The 22,404-nt window shown below is 36.0% G+C and overlaps 1 protein-coding gene across 1 annotated transcript in view; it reads left to right on the top strand.

Annotated features, from left to right (window-relative positions):
• The first annotated feature begins 4,647 nt into the window (after window positions 1-4,647).
• doc2a (double C2-like domains, alpha) overlaps window positions 4,648-22,404 on the top strand; it is a 44,426-nt gene continuing 26,669 nt past the window's right edge. Inside the window, exons 1-4 of the mRNA XM_073833359.1 lie at window positions 4,648-4,952; window positions 17,840-18,159; window positions 20,609-20,688; window positions 20,871-20,945. Coding sequence (XP_073689460.1) covers window positions 17,844-18,159; window positions 20,609-20,688; window positions 20,871-20,945 — 471 coding nt within the window. The 5' untranslated portion in view covers window positions 4,648-4,952; window positions 17,840-17,843. The remainder of the gene's footprint in view (window positions 4,953-17,839; window positions 18,160-20,608; window positions 20,689-20,870; window positions 20,946-22,404) is intronic.

Here is a 22,404-nt window from a genome sequence, read left to right as displayed (position 1 = left end):
CTTACTCACTTGAGGGTGAGTAATTAATGACAGAATTTGCATTTGTCATTTGGTGAACTATCCCTTTAATACCCAAAGTCTGTTACAGAGAACACTGAAATTAATAGCTTTACTGTGCAAGAAAACTTTCCCTTGCATTCAATTTAGTTAAGAATTCTAGTCACACTCAAACCCGCAAACATTTGGCACTTCTGAAAAGCACATATCCTTTTTAATATGCAGCAGGTCTTAAAACCAGAAGAAAAATTCAATAAAAACAAGACAAAAATCAATGGATGTGTCAACGGAAGATGGTTGCCCTATAGGCCTCTTTGATTCAATGTGCAGAGCCTATTTACAGAAAGACACACCAAACCCATATTTCAAATCCAAAGTGTGAGACACCACCAAAACTCAACCACAACAGCTCTCAAAGAAGCAACAACATATTACCTAATGTTCTGTGCCATTTTTATTGATGACATTGACAGATAAGCTCTATCCTGTGATAGCGATCATGTAATATCCGCACGCTGCAAGTTATGAAATACGAATCATGACCACTCCAACAAAACCCATGCAGTGAACGTCCCCAGCTTTTGAACTCCACTAGTTTAATTCTTCTTAATAGCAACTCCAGTCCTTCACAATGAGAAACTACCCCATGTCTTTTCAAATAGAGTGCCGCGGCAATACTACCACTTGACCTCTCCGGCTTACATTTAATGAATAGAACCTAATTAGAGCGGTTCAATTAGACATTGATCTGAGTATGCTAACAGCAGCGTATTCGCCAACAAAAAGATCACGTACTGAGGCTGCAGGGCTGATCGGTAGCGTGAGGCTGGTTAATTGGGACGGTGGGCCTGCGCAGTAGCAGGAGGCTTTCTTCGCCGTGTATTATCTGCCAGGCGCTCCGCTCTGCTTTCATTACATCTGGGCCGCAGAGCCTCTCTGATCAGCATGATAGCATCCTAAAAAGAGTTGTATTAAGAGAGGGGGACAACACGAGCAATTCCACAAGCAGCCAATATAATATGCCACACACCTGGCAAAGAGGCGGACGAGCCAAGGTGATACAAAGAAGGAGACGGAAAATAACGCACAAAAATATTCTCATTCTCTCCATCTCAACCGCTCACATGCATATATTTAAGCATGTCAGAGAAAGACACGAAAAATCCTTTGGGAGGAGATGGAAAGAATAGGGGGGAGACAGAGGAGTGGGAGTGAGTGGGAAGAGAAACGGGTGGAATGCATAGAAAAAGAAAGGGGATCAAGCCAGGAGAGATTTTTGATGAGTAAAAAACAAAGGAATCAAGGACTGCTCATGCTACAGACCATTATTAATCCCCCCAGACTAGAGCGATTTACACAGAGAGTTAAGACGGAATAAGATCGTGCAAGTCAAAAAAAAAGACATCTTCTGAGGAAGTGTGTGCTCTGATTTTACAATGCGTGTTCTGATAATGTGGTGCGCGAGTGTGTTCTGATATTGTATTGTGTGTGTAGGAGTGTGTGTTCTCACGCATGTATCATTAGGCATCATTAGAGCAAATTATATGGAAGGAGAGAGACAGATGCTGCCCTTGGCACATGTAACTGTAGTGAGAACCCTTACACCACTGCAGCACGCTGCACGGACAGCAGCTAAGACCAACACGCATCCAGAAAATACATGCAGATCACTCATACTGTAGAGAAGCTGCGCTTATAAATAGGGATTAAGAGATAGTTCGTGCTTGCTTTCTCTCTGTCATACTGTGCAGTGTGTTTGCAGTATTATTTTAGTCCGCATGCATTAATTTTCACTGTCAACATTAATAAGCAGGGCTTCTTTATCAGAGACTGTACAAAGAGTAGAGTCCGCTTAAGAAATCTAAGGATAGTTCACCTAAAAATGACAATTTTGTCATCATTTATTCATTATCGTGTCGTTCCAAATTTGTACGACTAACTGTCGACGTGAAATACGTACAGATAAGTACAAATCACTGCAGTTTTCCAACAGAAATGAACACTAGAGACGGTAAAACAGCAAACACTTATAATCGTTTTTGTACACAGTTATGATTACAGCTACATGTTTTGCTTTCCGAACTTAACAAGCTTGTTCGGTAGAATTGGACTTAGGATGCGGAATTCTTGGGTACAAATCCTGTGAAAAACAGGACTCACGATGAAAGAGCTGAAAGATCGAAAAACAAGCTAAAACGGTATGCTTCCGATTGCGTTTTTACATCACATTCACTTTTGTTCGTACTATCAGATAGATTTAGGTGTAGTGAAGATAGTACGTTATTTTAAAACATCACGGAGCATTAGAATTATAGCGCCACTCAACGGACATTTCGAGACAGAACTGCAGTGCCACATACAAAACCAACGTCACATAAAATGTACCATATGTGTGTTCATCTGTTCCGGGGGGAAAAACGAACACTCTTTTAGAGCCATGCAGTGGACATTTCACATCGAATATGTCACGAAACGTAATATTTTGTGTCTTGCAAAAAAGTTAGTCTTGCAGGTACGTTTTTGTCATGAGATTAGGTTGTAAAAATGTCTCTACAAAATGATTTTGTACATACGATGAATGTCAATGGAGTCCATACTTCAAACAATTTTCTTAAATCTAAATATTCTTAAACTCAAGACACACACTGTAAAATTATTGTAATATTAACTGCAAAAGACTATAAAAATGCTACAGTAAAAGCCTGTTAATAAACCTATTTAACGGTAAGTACCCGTACTATCCACCTTTTTTCTAAACGCGGAAGACATTTACATTACATTTTCGGTCTCTGGTGTTTCTAATCAAATTAATGTATTTTCTGAGCCAACAATATAACGAAATCCTATGAAAATGTTTTTTAAAAGCACATGGTGGCAGGAAAGGCCGCAATATTTTGACAAAGTAAAATTACATACAAGCAGTATTAATTAAGATGTTAGCCTAATATTTCACTTACCTGACCGGAAATGATAAGAACTAACACTAATGTTGTCAAGATCCTTGCCTTAGAAATCCTGGTTCAGTTTGGCCAACCACAAACGCCTTTTGTTCCTCAGACAGTCTTTTGCACTCTTCTACTTGATTTGTTGTAACTTTTGGCAGTCTAAAGTACTCCAAATGTTTTTCCCAGTCCGACCGATTAGTACAGCCCCAAACGTGACAATAATTGACCATTTCAGCAGCAAAATCAGCAAAATATGCAAGTTTAGTTCGGTTCAGTGGCATTGTTTACTTTCAGTGCCACCAATATGGCTGATTGATGATTTTTTGTGAAAACGCTCTATATACGGCTCCCAATCATGATGAAGTTCATGGGATTTCGTCCACAAAATGATAAGAGCACATTATTTTAACACATTATATTATTATTTCATACAGTTTTTTAACTTAAGCCCTGCAAGCATGCTTTATATTTAGTTATATTTAAAAAGTTTCAGTTTAAATAATTCAGTAGATCTTTTGTACCTTGTTTTAACATAGATTTCTATGGAACATCCATCATGCCGCCGTTCATCTCTTACTTAGGAAATAGGTGGATATATTTAAGTTTACAGTAAAATACTGTTAAATGCAACAACTTTTGCAAGTAAAAAATAACAAGCTATCTTATTCTAGTGGATATTATTATCAGTGTCAGTGTTATTATTGTTTGTATATGTTAAAAGTACAAAACAGATTTAGTAGCAACTTGGCTTTTTTGATTGTTTGTTTTGTGAATTACAGTTTTAAACATTAAACTTTAAAGTTTAATCTATAAATACAGTTAGATTTTTTACTGTATTTTTCACAGAATTATAGTAACCTCAACTGCTAGTTTTTTTTTCTGTAAAAACATTTTTTACAGTGCCTTTACCAAAGATCAAAGACAAACTTATTTAGAAGGAAATAACTTAAATTCCAAAGTAAACATCAAAATTAAGTGTATTAAGCTTAAAACAAGAAAAAATAACTGCCAGTGTAGGAAAATAATCTTGTTTTCACTTTGATTTTAGTTTATTAGTCTGACCCCATTAGTGTTTTTTTTTCCTCAGAAAACAAGACGTATAAATCTTATGTCATTTTGCTTCTCAAGTAAATGCATCTTTAAGAACGTAAAACACGACAAAAAATACTGAGTCTGATTTTTTTTTCCACTGAAGTGTTGTTTTCCACTTAATTGGATTTCATTATATGGTCATCAAACATCTTTTCCACAAAGCCATCCAGGTTTGGAACGTCATGAGAGAGTAAATGATGACAAAATATTAAAAAAAATGAGGTGAACTATCTCTTTAAGATAATTCTAATCCCTCATACAGCCACTAATAAAAAGCCCTGCCTATTAATGTTGACAGTGAAGATAAATGCATATAGACTAAAATAATATTGCAAACACACTGCACAGTATGACAGAAGGATAAAGAGAGAGAGCGAGAGAGAGAGAGAGAGAGAGAGAGAGAGAGAGAGAGAGAGAGACTACAACAACAAACAGAAAACATGCCCACAGGAAATAGAATTAGCCATTGCGCAAGTGAAATTGTAGCACATGTGGCTCAGTCCAAACACACTTCATCTTTCCCTTTCCATCCATCCATCCATCCATCCATCCCACGGTTTCTCCTGGCATGGTGCATTCTAACAAATTTCTCCTCCTCCCATCCATCCTTCCATCCCTCCCGCCCTCTCTCCCAAACCCTTCATCCTCCTCCTCTTCTTCACATTTCTGCATGTGTAATCCTATAGATTCTCTGATGTTATGCTACACACTACACACACTTCTCTCCGGCTCTTCTCCTCCTCCTCCTTCTATCTCTCTCTCTCTCCCTCTCTGTCTCTCCCTCCCCCTCCTCTTCTTTCTCTCTCTCTCTTTTTCCCTTCCTCTATCTCTTTCTCTTGCACCACCTGTTAGTGCAGACCCCTGTGCTTTGGAATTCACTTGTTTATGAGGGAGTCTTTCACACTCACACAATCAAAGGTAAGAGAAAATTCTGCTTATTTTATCTGTGCCTGTAACTTCCTAGTACCTATTATGTCATTTAATCTCCCGGCATTTCCTTGTTTATTGCTTTATTTGTTTGTCCCTCTCTTTGCAAACCCCTCCCTCCCTTTCTGTCTCTCCAGTAATTAGTCAATTCATTGTTAACCCCTTCTTGCTGTGTTAATGTGTTTCCTAGTGGAAATGACATTAACCTAAAGTTCGCTCTACCCGTTTACCGCTGGTCCCCTTCACCTCTCCTTTTCTCCGCGTGCGTGAGCCTCCACAACCTGCACTCATTGTGCGTTTAAGTATTAATATACTCATGTATGTGTGCACGTTAACCTTTTCCTGCTCCCTTCCTGTTTCTCTCTCACCTCTCCTCAACTCTCATTTGCTGTTTTGTTTTTGCATAATCTTAACTTTGGATGGGGAGAATATACTTCATTCTGACAGAGAGCAGGAAGAGAAGTGAATAATCTGACACTCAGTGACACTGCGATATGAGACACTGTGCATGCATTGCTTTTTTGAAGCTCTTGTGGAAAGCGTGTGATGCGAACCGCTCTCTCTCTCTCACGCTCACTCTGGTAATCTATCAGTGTCTGAGTGACACAGTGACTGACTGTGAAACGGTGATGTGCTTCTCATCAGGACCACTGATCTTGTGTGAATAAAAGAGAACATGATACCTCTGATGAGACACAAGTGAGAGTTTAGAGACGGACAGACAGATAGATAGATAGATAGATAGATAGATAGATAGATAGATAGATAGATAGATAGATAGATAGATAGATAGATAGATAGATAGATAGATAGATAGATAGATAGATAGATAGAATATAAAATAAACTCTGAATTGAATTTATCCTGTTTTAAGGATGTTGTTTTTATTATCATTTGAAGTGAATTGATCGCTGTTTAGATATTTTTTGTTTGTTAAATTTTATTTTATTGATTTTATATTTTTACATTAACAATGTAATCAATATTCTATTTATTAAAGCCAAGTATGAATCTCATCAAGTTAATGTTTTAAAGCATTTTACATTTATTAAAGGAACACTCCACTTTTTTTGGAAATAGGTTCATTCTCCAACTCCACCCGAGTTAATAAGTTGAGTTTTACCGTTTTTAAATCCATTCAGTCATTCTCCTTGTTCTGGCGATATCACTTTTAGCATAGAATCCTATTAGACCAATAGCATCGTGTTCAAAAATGACCAACGAGTTTCGATATTTGTTCTATTTAAAACTTGATTCTTCTGTAGTTATATCGTGTACTAAAACCGGCGGAGCGCAGTAATATCACGCAGCACCAGAAATTAGTTCCCAGCTAGGTAACTTCCAACAAGGAACGTTCCCTGTGCATGCAGTTGGTCACGTTGTGCTGCATGATATTACTGCTCCTGCTTCGGCCATATTATGGCAGCAAACTTCCTTGACTATAGGGCTGGGCGATTAATCGAAAAATAATCGAAATCGACATTCAGAACCTATAATCGTTAAAATTTTTCCAGGAAGATTATTTCAATTAATTTCCCTTTAAAAAACACAAGCGCTCCGTTACGTTATTCCGCCGACATGTCGATGGAGAGCTTAAACAGTATTTATACAGTAAAAAGTATTTACAGGATATACAAGGGTAATTTTATTTAGAGGAGATACTGCTTATTTTCTACTTTTAATATGAAAAACATTGAAAATTATTTATTTTGTTTCCAATAGTGCAAGTTATTTATTTTCACTAATTTAAGAAAAATGTGACTTTTCGTTTTAAGCAATGCTTGCTTTAATTTCAGTTGTTCAACACTGATGTTCAATTAATAATCATAGATCAATTTCAATTTCAATTATTTCAATTATTTTAAAATCAAGTAATGCACCCTTCATCCAAAAATCTCTCGCTTGTAATATGTGAACATATTTACTGTACAAAACTTCTCAGTGAACTATGAGGGCAAAAAAATAATTATTATATAAATATAATTAAATATAATTTTATTAATAAATAAAATAATCGTTCATTAATCGTAATCGGGTTAAAATGTTCAATTAATCGAGATTTTGATTCTAAGCCAAATTGCCCAGCCCTACTTGACTATTACACCGGAATGGGAGTGTAGTTCCTAATCTTATCGGCCTAGAAAATCGCAGCTTTACATTTTCCGCCGGTCTTAGTACACGATATAACTACAGAAGAGTCAAGTTTTAAATACAACAAATATGGAAACTCTTTGGTTATTTTTGAACGTGATGCTATTGGTCTAATAGGATTCAATGATCTATGCTAAGCTATGCTAAAAGTGATATCGCCAGAACAGGAGAACGGCTGAATGGATTTCAAAACGGTAAAAATCAACTTATCAACTCGGGAGGAGTTGGAGAATGAGCCAAAAAAAATTTTACCTATTTTCTAAATTTTTTGGATCATCAGTCATCAAAGCTCGATAAATATTGGTCACCAAAACTTACTTTAAATTTCACCAAGCTGATTACTCATTAAAAACTCCCACAGATCATATTTTCATGCCATTTAAAGTCTTAAGTTCATTGCACACACATTGAAACGTATAAATTCGACCTCATGTTGAGTCAATCACGTTTACACATTGCCTCCGAAACTTTTGTTCGTCATAAAAAAATTCGGATCAGGTTCAATTTTCTGCGTTTTTGCATCCGTACCAAGCATTTTGATAGGAAAGGATGACGAATATGGAAAAAAGAAAAAACACATGTGAAAAATTCGGACTCAGTGTGCAATGACATTTATTTTGATGTAACAAAGTGGTTGTTTACTTACTTTATTAAATTAGTCTTCCCATTAATGCCATTATATTGTTCATTCAGGCGGATTTGCGAACATGAAATGTGACCCTGGACCACAAAACCAGTCATAAGGTAAAATTTTACAAAACTGAGATTTATACATCATATGAAAGCTCAATAAATAAGCTTTCTATTGATGCATAGTTTGTTAGGATAGAACAATATTTGACCGAGATACATCTATTTGAAAATCAGGAATCTGAGGGTGCAAAAAAATCAAAATACTGAGAAAATCACCTTTAAAGTTGTCCAAATTAGGTTCTTAACAATGCATTTTACAAATCAAAAAATAAATTTTGATATATTTACAGTAGCAATTTTACAAAAAATCTTCATGGAACATGATCTTTACTTAATTTCCTAATGATTTTTGGCATAAAAGAAAAATCAAAAATTTTGACCCATGCAATGTATTTTTGGCTATTGCTACAAATATACCCCAGCGAATTAAGACTGGTTTTGTGGTCCAGGGTCACAAATGTGCACAAACACAAGAGGCGGGATGGGATCACGATAGATGCATTGCCTCCTCTCACGTGACTTTCACCCATTCATTCTCAATTACCCCCCAACAAACTCACAGCACGCTTTAGGGGGTCTGTTAAAACTCAATGGGCTCAGGGGAGGCGAGAGAGACAATTTTCCTTCTGGTGTCACACTTGGACAATGTTTCTTTAGAAAATGAGTGATTCATACACTTTGGAATGTTATATTTTGTAATACTGGCATTGTTTTGTTTTTGTACTACAAATTTTTTTCTCATCCAATATTTTGAGGAGGCACCGCCTCCCATGCCTCCTCTGAGGAAATTGAGAATTATACATCTGAAAGTTGAATACTTTTTTTTAAATAATTTCTAATTTACATTGATGTTGAAAGGACAATATTTGGCCGAGATGCAACCATTTGATAATTTGGATGTGCAAAAACAATCTAAATATTGAGAAAATCACCTTTAAAGTTGTCCAAATGAAGTTCTTCGCAATGCATATTACTAATCAAAAATTTAGTTTTGATATATTTACAGTAGAAAACTTACTAAATATCTTCATGGAACATGATCTTTACTTAATATCCTAATGATTTTTTGACATAAAAGAACTTCATATAAACATAGATGAACGGACAGACAGACAGACTGATAATGAGAGAGGGGGGGGGGGGGTCAGTATGCATAGATTTAGCCTCGAGGCAGAAACAGCAGAGAACCGAGCAAGAATGTTAAAGTCTGAATGAGACAAAAGACAGAGATACTAAATGAGAGCGAAACAGGTCTATATAACCAGATACATGTATCAGTTACACAATTGAAGTCTTGTGCAGCTTAGTCAGCTAGTTAATTTAATCCGCTAGCGAGCATGTTGACAGCCATCCAAATCCCATCTAGCCATTGTTTCATAATGTGAGTTTGGCTTCAAGTGCCAACAGAGTCATAATGTACTGTGACAACACACTGCCAAACATGTCAGTAATTTACACTACTGGAATATCTCTCTTCATTACTTCCTCTCACTCCCACATCCCACCCCCCACTCCGAGGCGTCTTCTCAACAGCCTCTTCATGTCTTGCTGTGATCCAATCTCAAGCGCTGACATTCATTCATTTTGTGACTGCACTCACAGAGTTAGCGGGCTAGTGCGCAATGCGCACAGTTCATAATGCAAGCAGTAGGCAAGAGCTACGTGCTGCCACGACACAGTGCTGTGCATGCAACTTACTGCAAGTTTGTGTTTCTTTTTTAGTGATGACATAAAACAGTAGTGCTAACTTGATAGCTAACTATTTTTGATTGCTTCCGTTGTCCTCTTTTGTAAGTTGGTTTGGATAAAAGTGTCTGCTAAATTTATAAATGTAAATAACTAACTAACTAAACCACTGCTTAAAGAATAGATTTCTTAACCCCCTGGGGCCGACGGTCACGCCGGCGTGACCAACCTACTTTTTTTAAGATCAGCGCAAAAGACACTAAAAATGCTCTGTCGGTTTAAGTCATACACATTAGAGATATACATCAATGGAAACTGTAAAGCGTGTACTTTTATTTGGGCACACTCAAAAGAACAGCAGAAAGTTGTGTTTTTTTATTTAGAATAAAGAAAACAAACAGGGTGATTTCTGTTTTCTCTGTCTCCGTGAACTGCTTTTAGAAATGCGTCACTTATATCATTCAAACACGGTGAATATTTAGCACACAAACATAAAAGTGGTATCTACTGAAAGCTTGAGATTTATGCTTTTAAACAAAGTAAGTTTTATCAAAAACAAATAATCTGTGATAAATTAATCTATATGAAACCAAGGAGATGTCTAGTCTATCCAGTTCCAACTAATTATCTCTAATGTGACCGCGCCCACTATCGCGAAATCTTTTGCCATGCAAATTAGCCATGTGCCACAAGCGCGGCAAGGACCGGAGTGTCTGTACGCGAGGAAACTCCCACATCACCGCAACAAAGCAACATGACTTCAAGTTCATCTTGGTTACAGTTTGTTACTGAATGAAGACATGCTGTGAGGAATAAGACTTATATGTACCTCAATCCTAAGAAGGACGCGATGCGACGCAAACCCAGCAGGAGGAGACATTTACATGAGTAAGTCTTACTTTCATTTTCCTACTAGCTTTCGCTGTTATTTACTTTGACAAAACATGTACACATTTTACTAGTTAGACTTATTCCAAATTAAAATTCCTGACTTTATCAAATGAAACATTATGAAGTACGTTTGATTGCATTGCATCTCTTACAATGGCAGGATATTTATAATGTTCTAGAAAGACGATGTGATTATGACTGTGAGATGCATTTATGACGATATCTTTATGAATGTAGAATCATACTTTATTTATTTATTTTATTGTATAACAGTGTAAAAGTAATATGAGTGCTTACACTGAATGTGTGTTTACATCACGTTTATTAGTAATATAGTGCTAAACGATAATTATTAGTTTCTTAGATACTACATGTCCTTTTTTTTACATTAGTACAAATTCTAGAGTATAGACTGTATTCTGACAGATGATCCTGATATGATTTTTGGTTTGTTTTGTTTTTGTAGTGATCTCAAACCTGCTCAAAAGATGAATCCTGCCCTCTTTCCCTTGAGTCCCTTCAAACTGTTTTCCTCTCAGAGCACTAGAAACTTGAGATGTTCAACTACACTGATATTCTAGTGTAAAACAAGTTTTTGACTTTTTTTGTATTTTTTTAAGGGCACACAAAATAGCAGGTAAGATTTGTTTCATTTGTTGAACAGAATTCAGAAGAAGTTTCCAGAAATGCCACAAAGTCTATGCACATCTGTGTGGTAAGATGAGGGAGCTCAATAATGTGTCTTTGACCTTCATTATGTATGTTTTGTTTATACAGTGATAGTAAATAAAATAAAAATAATCTAAAACTCCTTTCTCTGAATCTTTTCACATTGTTTCCTTACCTGCTATAGTCAAGTCAGACATTGATGGGGCCATTAGGGAGGGCCCTTTTGTCTCTCGGGTGTGAATTGCTAAATATTCATGGGCCATTGCCACACCTATGAATAATCCCTTTCGATCACAAAACATGTTTTATAAAATTTAAATCAATATATTGTTTTCTCTGAACGAGTGAACGAGATGATTTTCACATCATTTGGTTGAAAAAATTCTAGCCTACGACATCCAATTATCTAAAGTGTTGTAAAGAAATGTCCTGTATGTGCTTCATGGCCTTATTTCAGTGACTTCAAAACTTTAGATTTTCAATAACCACGCATAAACATAGTTTTCTCAAAAACACAAACATGCACATTAATGTTGCTTGCATATTATTGTAGCCCAATATGTGCTGATTACAATGTAATCTGACTTTAACCATTCATATGTTTTTAAGATACTGAAAAAAGCACAAATGTCAGGGCATGTCAAAACTTCTTCAGGGCCCCAAAACACCTCAGGCCCCAGGGGGTTAAAAGATAGTGCTAGGAATGAGGTCTATAGTTGCGTGCCTATAAAGTCTATGTAAATTAGATCAGATTCTAATTCGCCGCTGGCACAGTTACCTCAGAAGGAATAGTCTCTGAAGATGAAAAAATGTAAGATACAATCACATTTAGTTGATAAGAATTATATTATTATTCAGATTTGTTCTAGTGCGCACATATCATTTCTTCCGAAATCGTACTTCGTCATATAACGATTTTAGATGCAAATTGACATTTCCCTCAGTCTGAGAGCTGAAAAACAATCCTTAGTTTTCAGCCATTGCCAGAGAATTGCAAATCATTGAAAATGTTTAAATAAATAATGAAACAAACCAGCTTCATAAACCATCATGGACACATATTATTATGTACAGCAGGTGGTGAGAAGAGATTTGATTTGAAGGCTGAAAAAAAAATTCAGCTTGGCGTGAGGTACTGTGCTAATCGCTAATCTTGTTAGCGTCCATGTGTCATGATCTCATTAGCCGCGCTGCACCAATGCCATTATGACAACTTACCTGCCACCACTGTGGCGACAGCCATGATGCCTGTCAAAACAGCGGACGCCCTGATGGATTGACAAGTAGAAATCACTGCAATGGCATGTAATGATGCGCTTTCGGCCAAATGGGCCAAAATTACCTTAAAGGTCAGCTATGTATGAGTATGTGTCCTATTGCTGCATTCTTCCTTCTCTTCAAACCACGGCTATGAACGTCTTTCTGATCCTCTCTCCCTCTCTGTCCAAACGTATCATGTTTTTTGGACAATAAATAATGAAAAAAATTAGCTAAACTGTTTAATTTATGCAACCATTCCAACATTTAAGATTTTCTTTTGTTTTTTTAAGTCTCTTATGCTCAATAAGGCAAGTAAGTCAGCAGTATTCTGAAATATTATTACAATTTAAACTAAATGTTTCCTATTTAAATGTATATTAAAACGTAGTTTATTCCTGTGAGGGCAAAGCTGAATTTTCAGCATCATTACTCCAGTCTTCAGTATCACATGATCCTTTGGAAATCACTCTAATATTAGAAATATTTATTATTATTAACAATGTTGAAAACAGTTGTGCTGGTCAATATTTTTGTGCACTGTAAAAATTATTTGTTGGTTTAACTTAAAAAAATTAAGTAACCTAGTTGCTATAAAATTATGAGTTCATTGAAACTAAGAATTTCAGTTATTACAAATATAGTGATTTTGTGTTGTTAATGTTGTTTTGCTGTCATAATGTTAGATTAAATATTGTATCAAGTTATTCAAGCAATAAAGAGGATTAAGTAAACTTTCAAATTTAGGTTCACTCAACTACATTTACAGTTGAAGTCAAAAGTTTACAGAAAATCTGCAAAATTGTAATTATTTTACCAAAATAAGAGGGTTCATACAAAATGCATGTTACTTTTTATTTAGTACAGACCTGAATAAGATATTTCATATAAAATACATTTACATATATTCCACAAGAGAAATAATAAATAATAGTTGAATTGATAAAAATGAGCGCAGTTTAACTGTTCAGGACAAACAAGGGACTCATAAACTATCACTAAACAAACAAAAAAACAGCTGTGGATCATTCAGGTAACAACACAGTATTAAGAATCAAGTGTATGAAAACTTTTGAATGGGGTCATTTTTATAAATTGAACTATTATTTTCTCTTGTGGACTATATGTAAATGTCTTTTATGTGAAATATCTTATTCAGCTCAGTACTAAATATAAAACATGCATTTTGTATGATCCCTATTATTTTGGTAAAATAATTACCATTTTGCAGATTCCGCAAGGTGTGTGTAAACTTTTGACTTTAACTGTAGTTTGTTATAAAAATGACCTAAAAAGTTTACATGGTTATCTTAAGATTATGAGTTAAGTTAGAGATAAAAAATGTTGCTGTTTAATTGATTCAACACATTTTTTTAAGTTAAGGGGGGCAAATACTTGTTCAGTTAACTTACAAACTAGTTGAGACACTGAAAAATTAAAATGTTAAATAAACAAATTCAGAAACTGCAAGTTTTGTCAACTTAAAAAAAATCCTTGATACAACTAAACTGTGAAATAATTGTTTACAGCGTGGAAACAATATTTTTTTTTTTCAGGTTTGTTTGATGAACAGAAAGTTAGAACAGCGCTTATTTAAAATAGACATTATTTGTAACATTACAAATGTCTTTACAGTTGCTTTTAATCAATTTGATCAATGTGTCTTTGCTGAATTAAAGTATTAATTTAATATTTTGTGATATTCTTGTGATATGTGATTTTTTTTTTTATTCATTGGTGAATAAAAAAGTTTACATTTCTTTAATATCTTTTGTAAGATTATGTCTTCACCAGCACTTTGAATGCATCTTTGCTAAATAAATGTATCAATTTCTTTTCTTTTTTTAATATCTTAGCCCTCAAACTTTTGAATAGTATAATGCATAATAAATGCATACATATAAAAAAATATATATTTAAAATATGAATATGAAATAAAAAAAAAAAAAAATACATGATAATATATCTGCCTTTGCATTTTGAAAAGAGTTTCTCCTCAAGGGGACCATTAAAATTAGGGATCTGTGGCATCAAAATGTTTGTAATCCCTTTCAACTGGGGACCTATCAGAGACTGGGACGATGTTCATAGTTCTCTATCTTAACAACGGTGCAGACTGTTCCACAGTACCACCACAGTCCAAAATTATCCTCCCTGATTGAAATTCTTCATTATTTCTGCTGGGATTAGCCGCAAACGCCCTGAAACATTCTCAGGGGAGCTTTATTTGCATATGAAATGTGCCCTCAGAAACAAGACGTCTGGGCTAGAACCACGAATAAGTCAAAAGTGCATCCTCGCTGTATCTTATCAAATTACACACTCATTTTCTTTTCCCCATCCTCTCCTCGTTCTAGCTCAGTAACTCTTAAAAGTAATATTTTGTGGTCTCCTCTGTAAAGCAGCTTCATTTGCGGTTCTCAGTGGTGCTTTAAGCCAAGTGCTTAGGGAAGCTGACAAACCTTTACCACCGCGCTGTTTTGCAGCTCGGCTCACGTCGAGGGGCGAGAAGAGCAGGTCGGAATTGAAAGTGCGCTGTGGCACGTGGGTCCGGCATCTCAGAAACAGTTTTGACAAGCCAGGTCAATTCATCTCAGTCTCTGGAGGTATTACAGATCAAATGCATAGCTGACAGTCTGTCAAAACAAGCAACAACAAACAAGGCTGTTTAGAGGACAAGTCTCTGCAACAAGGTCTTTAATTTAGAAAGGAAAACACAAAGGCTTAACAGCAGTTCCAATTTACATTGAAAAAGGCTGAGAGAGCCTGCAGGGAAGAGGAAATCGGCCAAGCACCGCTTCTGGCTTCAAGCATAGATTTTTGCTCACGACTTCTAAATAAACCAGAGCGGGGCTTAGATGGCGAGTTCTTAAAGCTAGAGCTCAGCACAAACTTCTTAAGCCGCAGCATCCAAACGCCCACTCTCCTCCAACCCTGAACCTCCAGCCGCACTCTTTCCTCACTGCTTTGTACCTACTCATGCTCACAGCCTCTAGCCTATTGCTCTTCTGCTGTACTTTGCAGCTCAACTCTGCAACTAAGTTGTAATTCGCGTGTTTATTTGTGTCTGTTTATAGTATAAAGCTTTTCAAATAGAGCTCAACAAAGAGACCCTTGGTTCTGGTTTCTAAAATAGGTCTCTAGTTCCTGTAAAATGTCTGCCGTGCCTTTGTGCGATTTTTCTTTGCGTTGATCTCTCAAGAAAAGATATTTAGTTTAAACTCAATGGCTTTAACATACAATGGAGAATGTAGGACTAAATGCATACATATAAGCATTCTTCAGAAAAATCCTTCAGGGCCCACAAATTCTTTGGTTTTTCAGCATGTTTGTGTATTTGAACCCTTTCCAACAATGACTGTATGATTTTGAGATCCATCTTTTTACACTGAGGACAACTGAGGGACTCATATGTAACTATTACAGAAGGTTCAAACGCTCACTGATGCTTCAGAAGAAAAAACAATGCATTAAGAGCCGGGGGTGAAAACTTTTTGAATTTGAAGATCGGGGTAAATTTAACTCATTTTGTCTTCTGGGAAACATGAAAGTGTATTCTGTAGCATCTGAGAAAAATGATATTTAGAGAAAATAAGAAAAACCTACACATCTTTATTCTGTTAAAAAGACCCATCCCCCCCACCCCCGCGCACTGCATATGTGTCCCTCAGTTGTCCTCAGTGTGAAAAGATGGATCTCAAAATCAAAAATGCTGAAAAAAAAATTTGAAGGGCTTTTCTGAAAATCAGAAGGCAGTCTACCTGTTCAGGACAAACAAGTGACTCATGAACCACAATCACTTAACGACAACAACAACAACAACAACAACAAAAACACAGCTGTGGATTATTCAGGTAACAACACAGTATTAGGAATTAAGTGTACTGTATGTAAACTTTTGAACAGGGTCATTTTTATTAATCCAGCAATTATTTTCTCTTGTGGACTATATGTAAATGTCTGTTATGTGAAATATCTTACTCAGGTCAGTACTAAATAAAACATAACATGTATTTTTTTATTTTGGTAAAATAATTAACATTTTGCAGATTCTGCAAGGTGTATGTAAACTTTTGACCTCAACTGTACATAATAAAATCACTCTTTTTTCTTGATTATATCAAGCAGTGTCAGTTGCCTTGGCATGTGGTATACAAACTGTGTTGCACAATAATTATGAATAATTTGCTACATATTTTTTTAATCTCTGCCAATTACTCTTGATGAATAATTTGTTAGCTTTAATGGCAATTAAATTATTTGTTACCAGCAACTAATATACACAAATTTTCATAACTTTTGTAAACAATATCAACCTCTAATTCATTCACCATTTAAATGTAAAATAATAAATAAAATTACACATTTACATAAATTCTGTTATTAATTACTCACCCTCACATCGTTCCAAACGTGTAAAACCTTTGTTTATCTTCAGAACACAAATTAATATTTTTTTGATGAATTCCAGGAGCTTTCTGACCCCATAGACAGCAACACAACTGATATGTTTAAGACCCAGAATGGTAGTAAGAACATTGTTAAAATAGTATGTGACAGTAGTTCAACCGTAATAGTATGAATCTATGAGAATATGTTTTGTGTGCAAAAGAAAACAAAAAATTAATTCTTTATTCTTCTGATTGAAAACAGGACGCATTAAATTAAGGCTGAACCAGTACTGTCACATGGACTATTTTAACAATATCCTTGCTACCTTTCTAGATCTTGAACGTGTCAGTTGCGTTGCCATCTATGCAGGGTCAGAAAGCTCTCCGATTTCTTCAAAAATATCTTAATTTGTGCTATGAAGATGAACGAAGGGCTTACGAGTTTGGAACGACATGAGGGTGAGTAATCAATGACAGAATTTTTGGGTGAATAATCCCTTTAAGTCGTCTGGCTCAACTAGCTGGTCAGCCGTCTCAAAATCAACGAGTTCTGAGGTTACTGTAGTTATTCCAAAGATATACTCAGTATTACAGTGACAACTCTACTGTATACAAGCAAAACCTGAGGTAAAACTATAGTAGGAAAACTATAGTTTGTGCACAAATTCGCTAGCATCCACAGCACATTACTTTATAAAGGTGTAAACATTGACTTCAGTAGCCTGCATGTTCACTTCCATATGTTAGCATCACCCATATGACCATCTTTGTGGTTTTTTTTTTTTTGCATGTACCGATAAGTTCATTTACTCATCGTACCAATCCAAACCTGTACAACTTTCTTTCTTCTGTGGAAGACATTAAAAAATGTCTAGTGTTTTATTTTTGCCCATTCAATGAAAGTCACAGGGATCCAGAGTTGTTTTGGACCCCACTGACTTTCATTGTATAAAAAAAAGTGTTCTATAGAGGAATATAAATCATACAGGTTTGGAACGACAAAAGGCAGAATTATCATGTTTGTGTGAACTATCCCTGCAACCGCAGATGGCTCTGGTGTAATTGTCTGTGCACTTAAAGTCGTTTTGGATTATAGCTGGCTGATAAGTGTCAAAATAACACTCTTTTTCTCTGCTTTAGCTCTATGACGGTGCGTAAGGGAAAAAAGCTCACCATCTCCATCCAGGAACACATGGCCATAGACGTCTGTCCCGGCCCCATACGACCAATTAGACAGATATCTGCCTATTTCCCTCGACTCTCGCCGCCCGCCGAGCCTATCTCTCCTAACCCTGCTTCTCCACTGGCTCTCAGCCCGGGGGTTGGGGCCTCTGGAGGAACGAGTGGAAGTCTCTTGTCCCCTCTGCAGGCAGGGGCCAGAGGAGGGGGCGGGACCCTGTCAGCAGCAAGCAGCATTGAGACGTCGGTTGACATCTGCAGTTCAGACAGCGATGACAGTAGTAAGTTATGACACTGTGCTTTGCTACCTAGAGGATTGCACACATCATCCAAGGGAAACTCTTTAGTCACACATCAATACACAACTGTAACTGTAAGGTATTTCATAAAAGTATAATCAAGTTACATAAGGTGTACAGTGCACTCTCAGCTAGTGAGTCACATGTGAGTGCATAATGGGAGTTTTGAGAGACCGTGCATTTTAGCGATGCCTGTTCCTGAGACGTAAAGTGACAGTTACACTGAACTTTGGACACTGCGAGTTGTGATGTGACGTTTTTTTAAAACACGTATATACGCATATAAAACCTCATTGTAAATAAAGAGGTCAAACAAACAGTACCAAGTATACAATATTCAAACAATAAACGCGTTTTGACGCTCTTTAAAATTAATATGACGCGATGAATCACTGTAGCTGCCTCAGTTCAACTGCTGCCGGAAGCGCGAGAGATTTGATCATCTTCTCTCGTCTTCACTCTTATTTAACGTTACATAGCGCGATGAAAATCATGACTGAACATCCGAAGGTATGCTGCAAGATACTATGAAACATACTTTAATGTAATGTTATATATTTTTTTCCATTAATCGCACAGTCATTGTTTCAAATTTCAACCGTGGTAAGACGTTAACAAAACAAGTTTACAGTTTAAGTCACCTGACGGTAGGTAACTTACATAACTTACATAAGGGACGTAATTCAATGTCCATAGCTGTTGTTACTTAGCTAATTAGAAATTTAGATAAAATCAAATCATAAAATCACCATAACTATATCCACCTTATTTTTCCTGTAAGAGTGGATGCGGCCATTTGTAAGTTTCATGGGTCTGGCTTCCGGTCTCATCTGCTTCCAGCTGTACAAAACAGCTTTTTATTGCAAATTTGTGTTTTACCATATTATTTTAACATGCTATCTTAATGAACACACTGGTTCGTAGTGCAAACAGTTTTACCGTTTCCTGCACATTGTTATTCTTCAAGTTGGGTTTGCACCAACATCACGTTTGCCATTGTGGCCACACTTAGATGTAAACAGCATAGATTGTATGGATATGGTTAATGTACTACTAAAGACATTGTTCTACTAATTTATGATGTCTTATGGAAAAAATTTGTGGAAGCTGCTAAATCATCTAGAGAAGGACTTAGTATGCTGGAAATGCTGTATATTGGGAAAAACTAAACTTAATAGAGGAGCTCAACGCTAAGCAGCGATAGTGTTTTCTTTGGTTACTGCTTTACACAAATGAACACTGCTTTATAATGCAATTATACAGATGGTAGATGAAAAGAAAATGCCATTTAAACTTTTCTGAAAAACAGACAGTTCACCTCAGAGATATAAACTCCTACCCCCAGTTCATAAATTAAAAGTTTATTCCAATATTGTGTGTATCACAAACAGTGAGACTGATCTGCCTGCTACAGTATTTTCTGCTCTTTATGTCTGTCTTCAGCACTTATGCCCTCTTTTAATGGCTTTATACAGACTAGATATAATAATAATGTAATGTTGACACACAAATGACATTTTGGAGCATTAATCCACAGGGCAGTCCATATCGTCGAGCCCTGTAATAGGTGGTAAATGTCCGTATGATCTGCCTCCTTTGTTGCGGACTGACGACCCAACAATTCTTCCTTCTATTTCTTATCCCGACATAGTGAATTACTTTACTGTCTTTGGTTTTCTGCCAAGCCTATGCACAAGTTACATTCGGTTCAATGGCATTATTTACATTCAGTGCCACCACAATGTGCAACGTGAAAACACTCTATAGCAGCTAATAAACCAGAAGTCTTGCCCATAGCCTTATACTGAAGGGTAAGGTGGATAGCCTATGTTTAAATAAATATCCAACTCCAAATGTCAAAAAAAAACTGAAAATGAATCTTAACAGGCCATTTCCTCAAAAACCAAGTTAGGTTTGGAATAGAAAGTGGAGACTTACCTTTTTTAGTGCATAGTTACAACAAATGTGATTCTAGGACAAAATAACGATGGAGCAGTTCACATTAACATCTTGAAAGTTACATGCATGGAATGGAATATAATAGGTATTTTATTGATTTTAATATAATACGCTAATTTCAGCCCACAAATGAACAAGCTACTTGGTATATGCCTTGCAGGACTACATAGCTAGGTATTTTGTCATATTACCTAATTTACCTAGTTTTTGGTTTTTCCTTAGAGTGCCTGGAAAAATTATATTTGAATTATTATGATAATAATTGTGCAATATTAAGACTGTGCTTTGCATTGGCAGTATAAATTGCACAGGCTTAATATTGCAATTTGCCATGTTGCTATCCATCTTACCATCTGTCAGATATGCATGCCTGATAATTGTACTCCATAATGGATTCTTTAATCTGCTTTCTGTCAGGTTTTATGGTATAGATGTTATTAACATTTATATTATCATTTCTATTATTGTGTAGCTGCACTGGGGACGTTAGAATTTGAACTGAGGTATGAGAAGGCAACCAGTTCACTCCACTGTACCATCATCAGAGCCAAGGTAATGTCTGTCTCACACCTCTGCAGTCCACTACACACTCACACCTATTCATGACTTACACTTTAAAACCTGCAGGTGATTTACTCTTTAGCAGTTTGTTCTATTTCAACATGGCTAGGTACAGTTGTTTCTTTGTATTTTTAATTCAGAAGATCTTGTCTAATAAGTTGTTTTTGGTTTAGGGTCTGAAACCTATGGATTTTAATGGCCTGTCAGACCCTTATGTGAAACTTCATCTTCTGCCGGGAGCATGTAAGGTGGGTGAGTTTAGATCTTGTTTGGAGCATTTAAACCTTTGATGCAAGTTCACTAGTGGATCGAGTTTTATAAGGCATTTTAACCATTCAGGGGTGAAAAAACATGACTTTTGACCTACATGAGTGTCCTTTTTATACACTGTATGGCTAAAAATACACAGAAACACTCAAACACCAAATCCATATGTGCTTGTTGAACATTTACTTTCAAAACTATGGAAATTTTTAGGGAGATGATCTTGAATGGGATGCTGAGAGTTGCTCTCATTCAGACACAAGAGCATCAGAGAGGCATTGATGTTGGGTGATGGGGCCTGACTGATAGTCTGCGTTTCAATTCATTCCAGTAGTGTTCATTGAGAGTCTAGTCTGGGCTTTGTGCCTGTCACGTTTTTCTACGCCATTTCATTATAGGTCTTGCTTTGTGCACAGTATTATCATGCTGGAACAGAAAAGCACGCTCCCCTAACTGTCACAAAAAATGCCGTCAGTGGCATTAAGGAGTCTAGCCAAAAACATAAATTAGAAAAGAGTTTCCACATATTTTTGGCCATACTGTGGTTATTTTTTTATGGAAACATGACAAAGTGATGACACTAAATACCTCTAAAATACAACTACTTTTATTTCAGAAACAACTACTACTCAAAATATTTTATAGGATTTATACAGTATACAAATAAAGTCACAAGTTTACATACACCTTGCAGAATCTGCAAATTGTTCATTATTTTACCAACATAAGACAGATCAACAAGTCTGTGAGTACTGACAGACTTTCCTGAAGAACAGTTTAACTGTTCAGGACAAACAAGGGCCTCATGAACAACTATCACTAAACAAAAAAAACATAAAAACACAGCTGTGGATCATTCAGGTAACAACACAGTATTAAGAATTAAGTGAATGTAAACTTTTGAACAGGGTCATTTTTATTAATTCAACTATTCATTTTCTCTTGTGGACTATATGTAAATGTATTTTATGCGAAATATCTTATTCAGCTCAGTACTAAATAAAAATAACATGCATTTTGTATGATCCCTCTTATATTGGTAAAATAATTTGCAGATTCTGCAAGCTGTATGTACTTTTGACTTCAACTGTATATACTACTATTCAAAACTTTGGGGCTGGTAAGGCAAACTCACAATTCTTCCCTTTTTTCAGAATTGTGAGATATGAATGATTGTGTGATATAATCTTGCAATTGCACGTAACAAAAGTCAGAATTGTGTGATGTAAACTGTAAGAAATAAAGTCAGGACTGTGAGACAAAAACTTGCAATGACTTTTTTCTTGCAAATGCAAGTTTATATCTTGCAATTTGGACTTTTTTTATTCGGACTTTTTTTAAAAACTTGCAATTGCAAGTCCAGTTTTGAAGGGGAAAAGACATGTTTTTAGAATTGCGAGTTTATATCTCACAATTCTGACTTGCAATTGTGGGTTATAAAGT

Source organism: Garra rufa, chromosome 1 (genome assembly GCF_049309525.1).
Source record: "Garra rufa chromosome 1, GarRuf1.0, whole genome shotgun sequence".
Classification (NCBI taxonomy): Eukaryota; Metazoa; Chordata; class Actinopteri; order Cypriniformes; family Cyprinidae; genus Garra; species Garra rufa.
The sequence above is the reverse complement of the archived record's forward strand: the minus strand, read 5'-3'. Positions and strand labels throughout refer to the sequence as shown.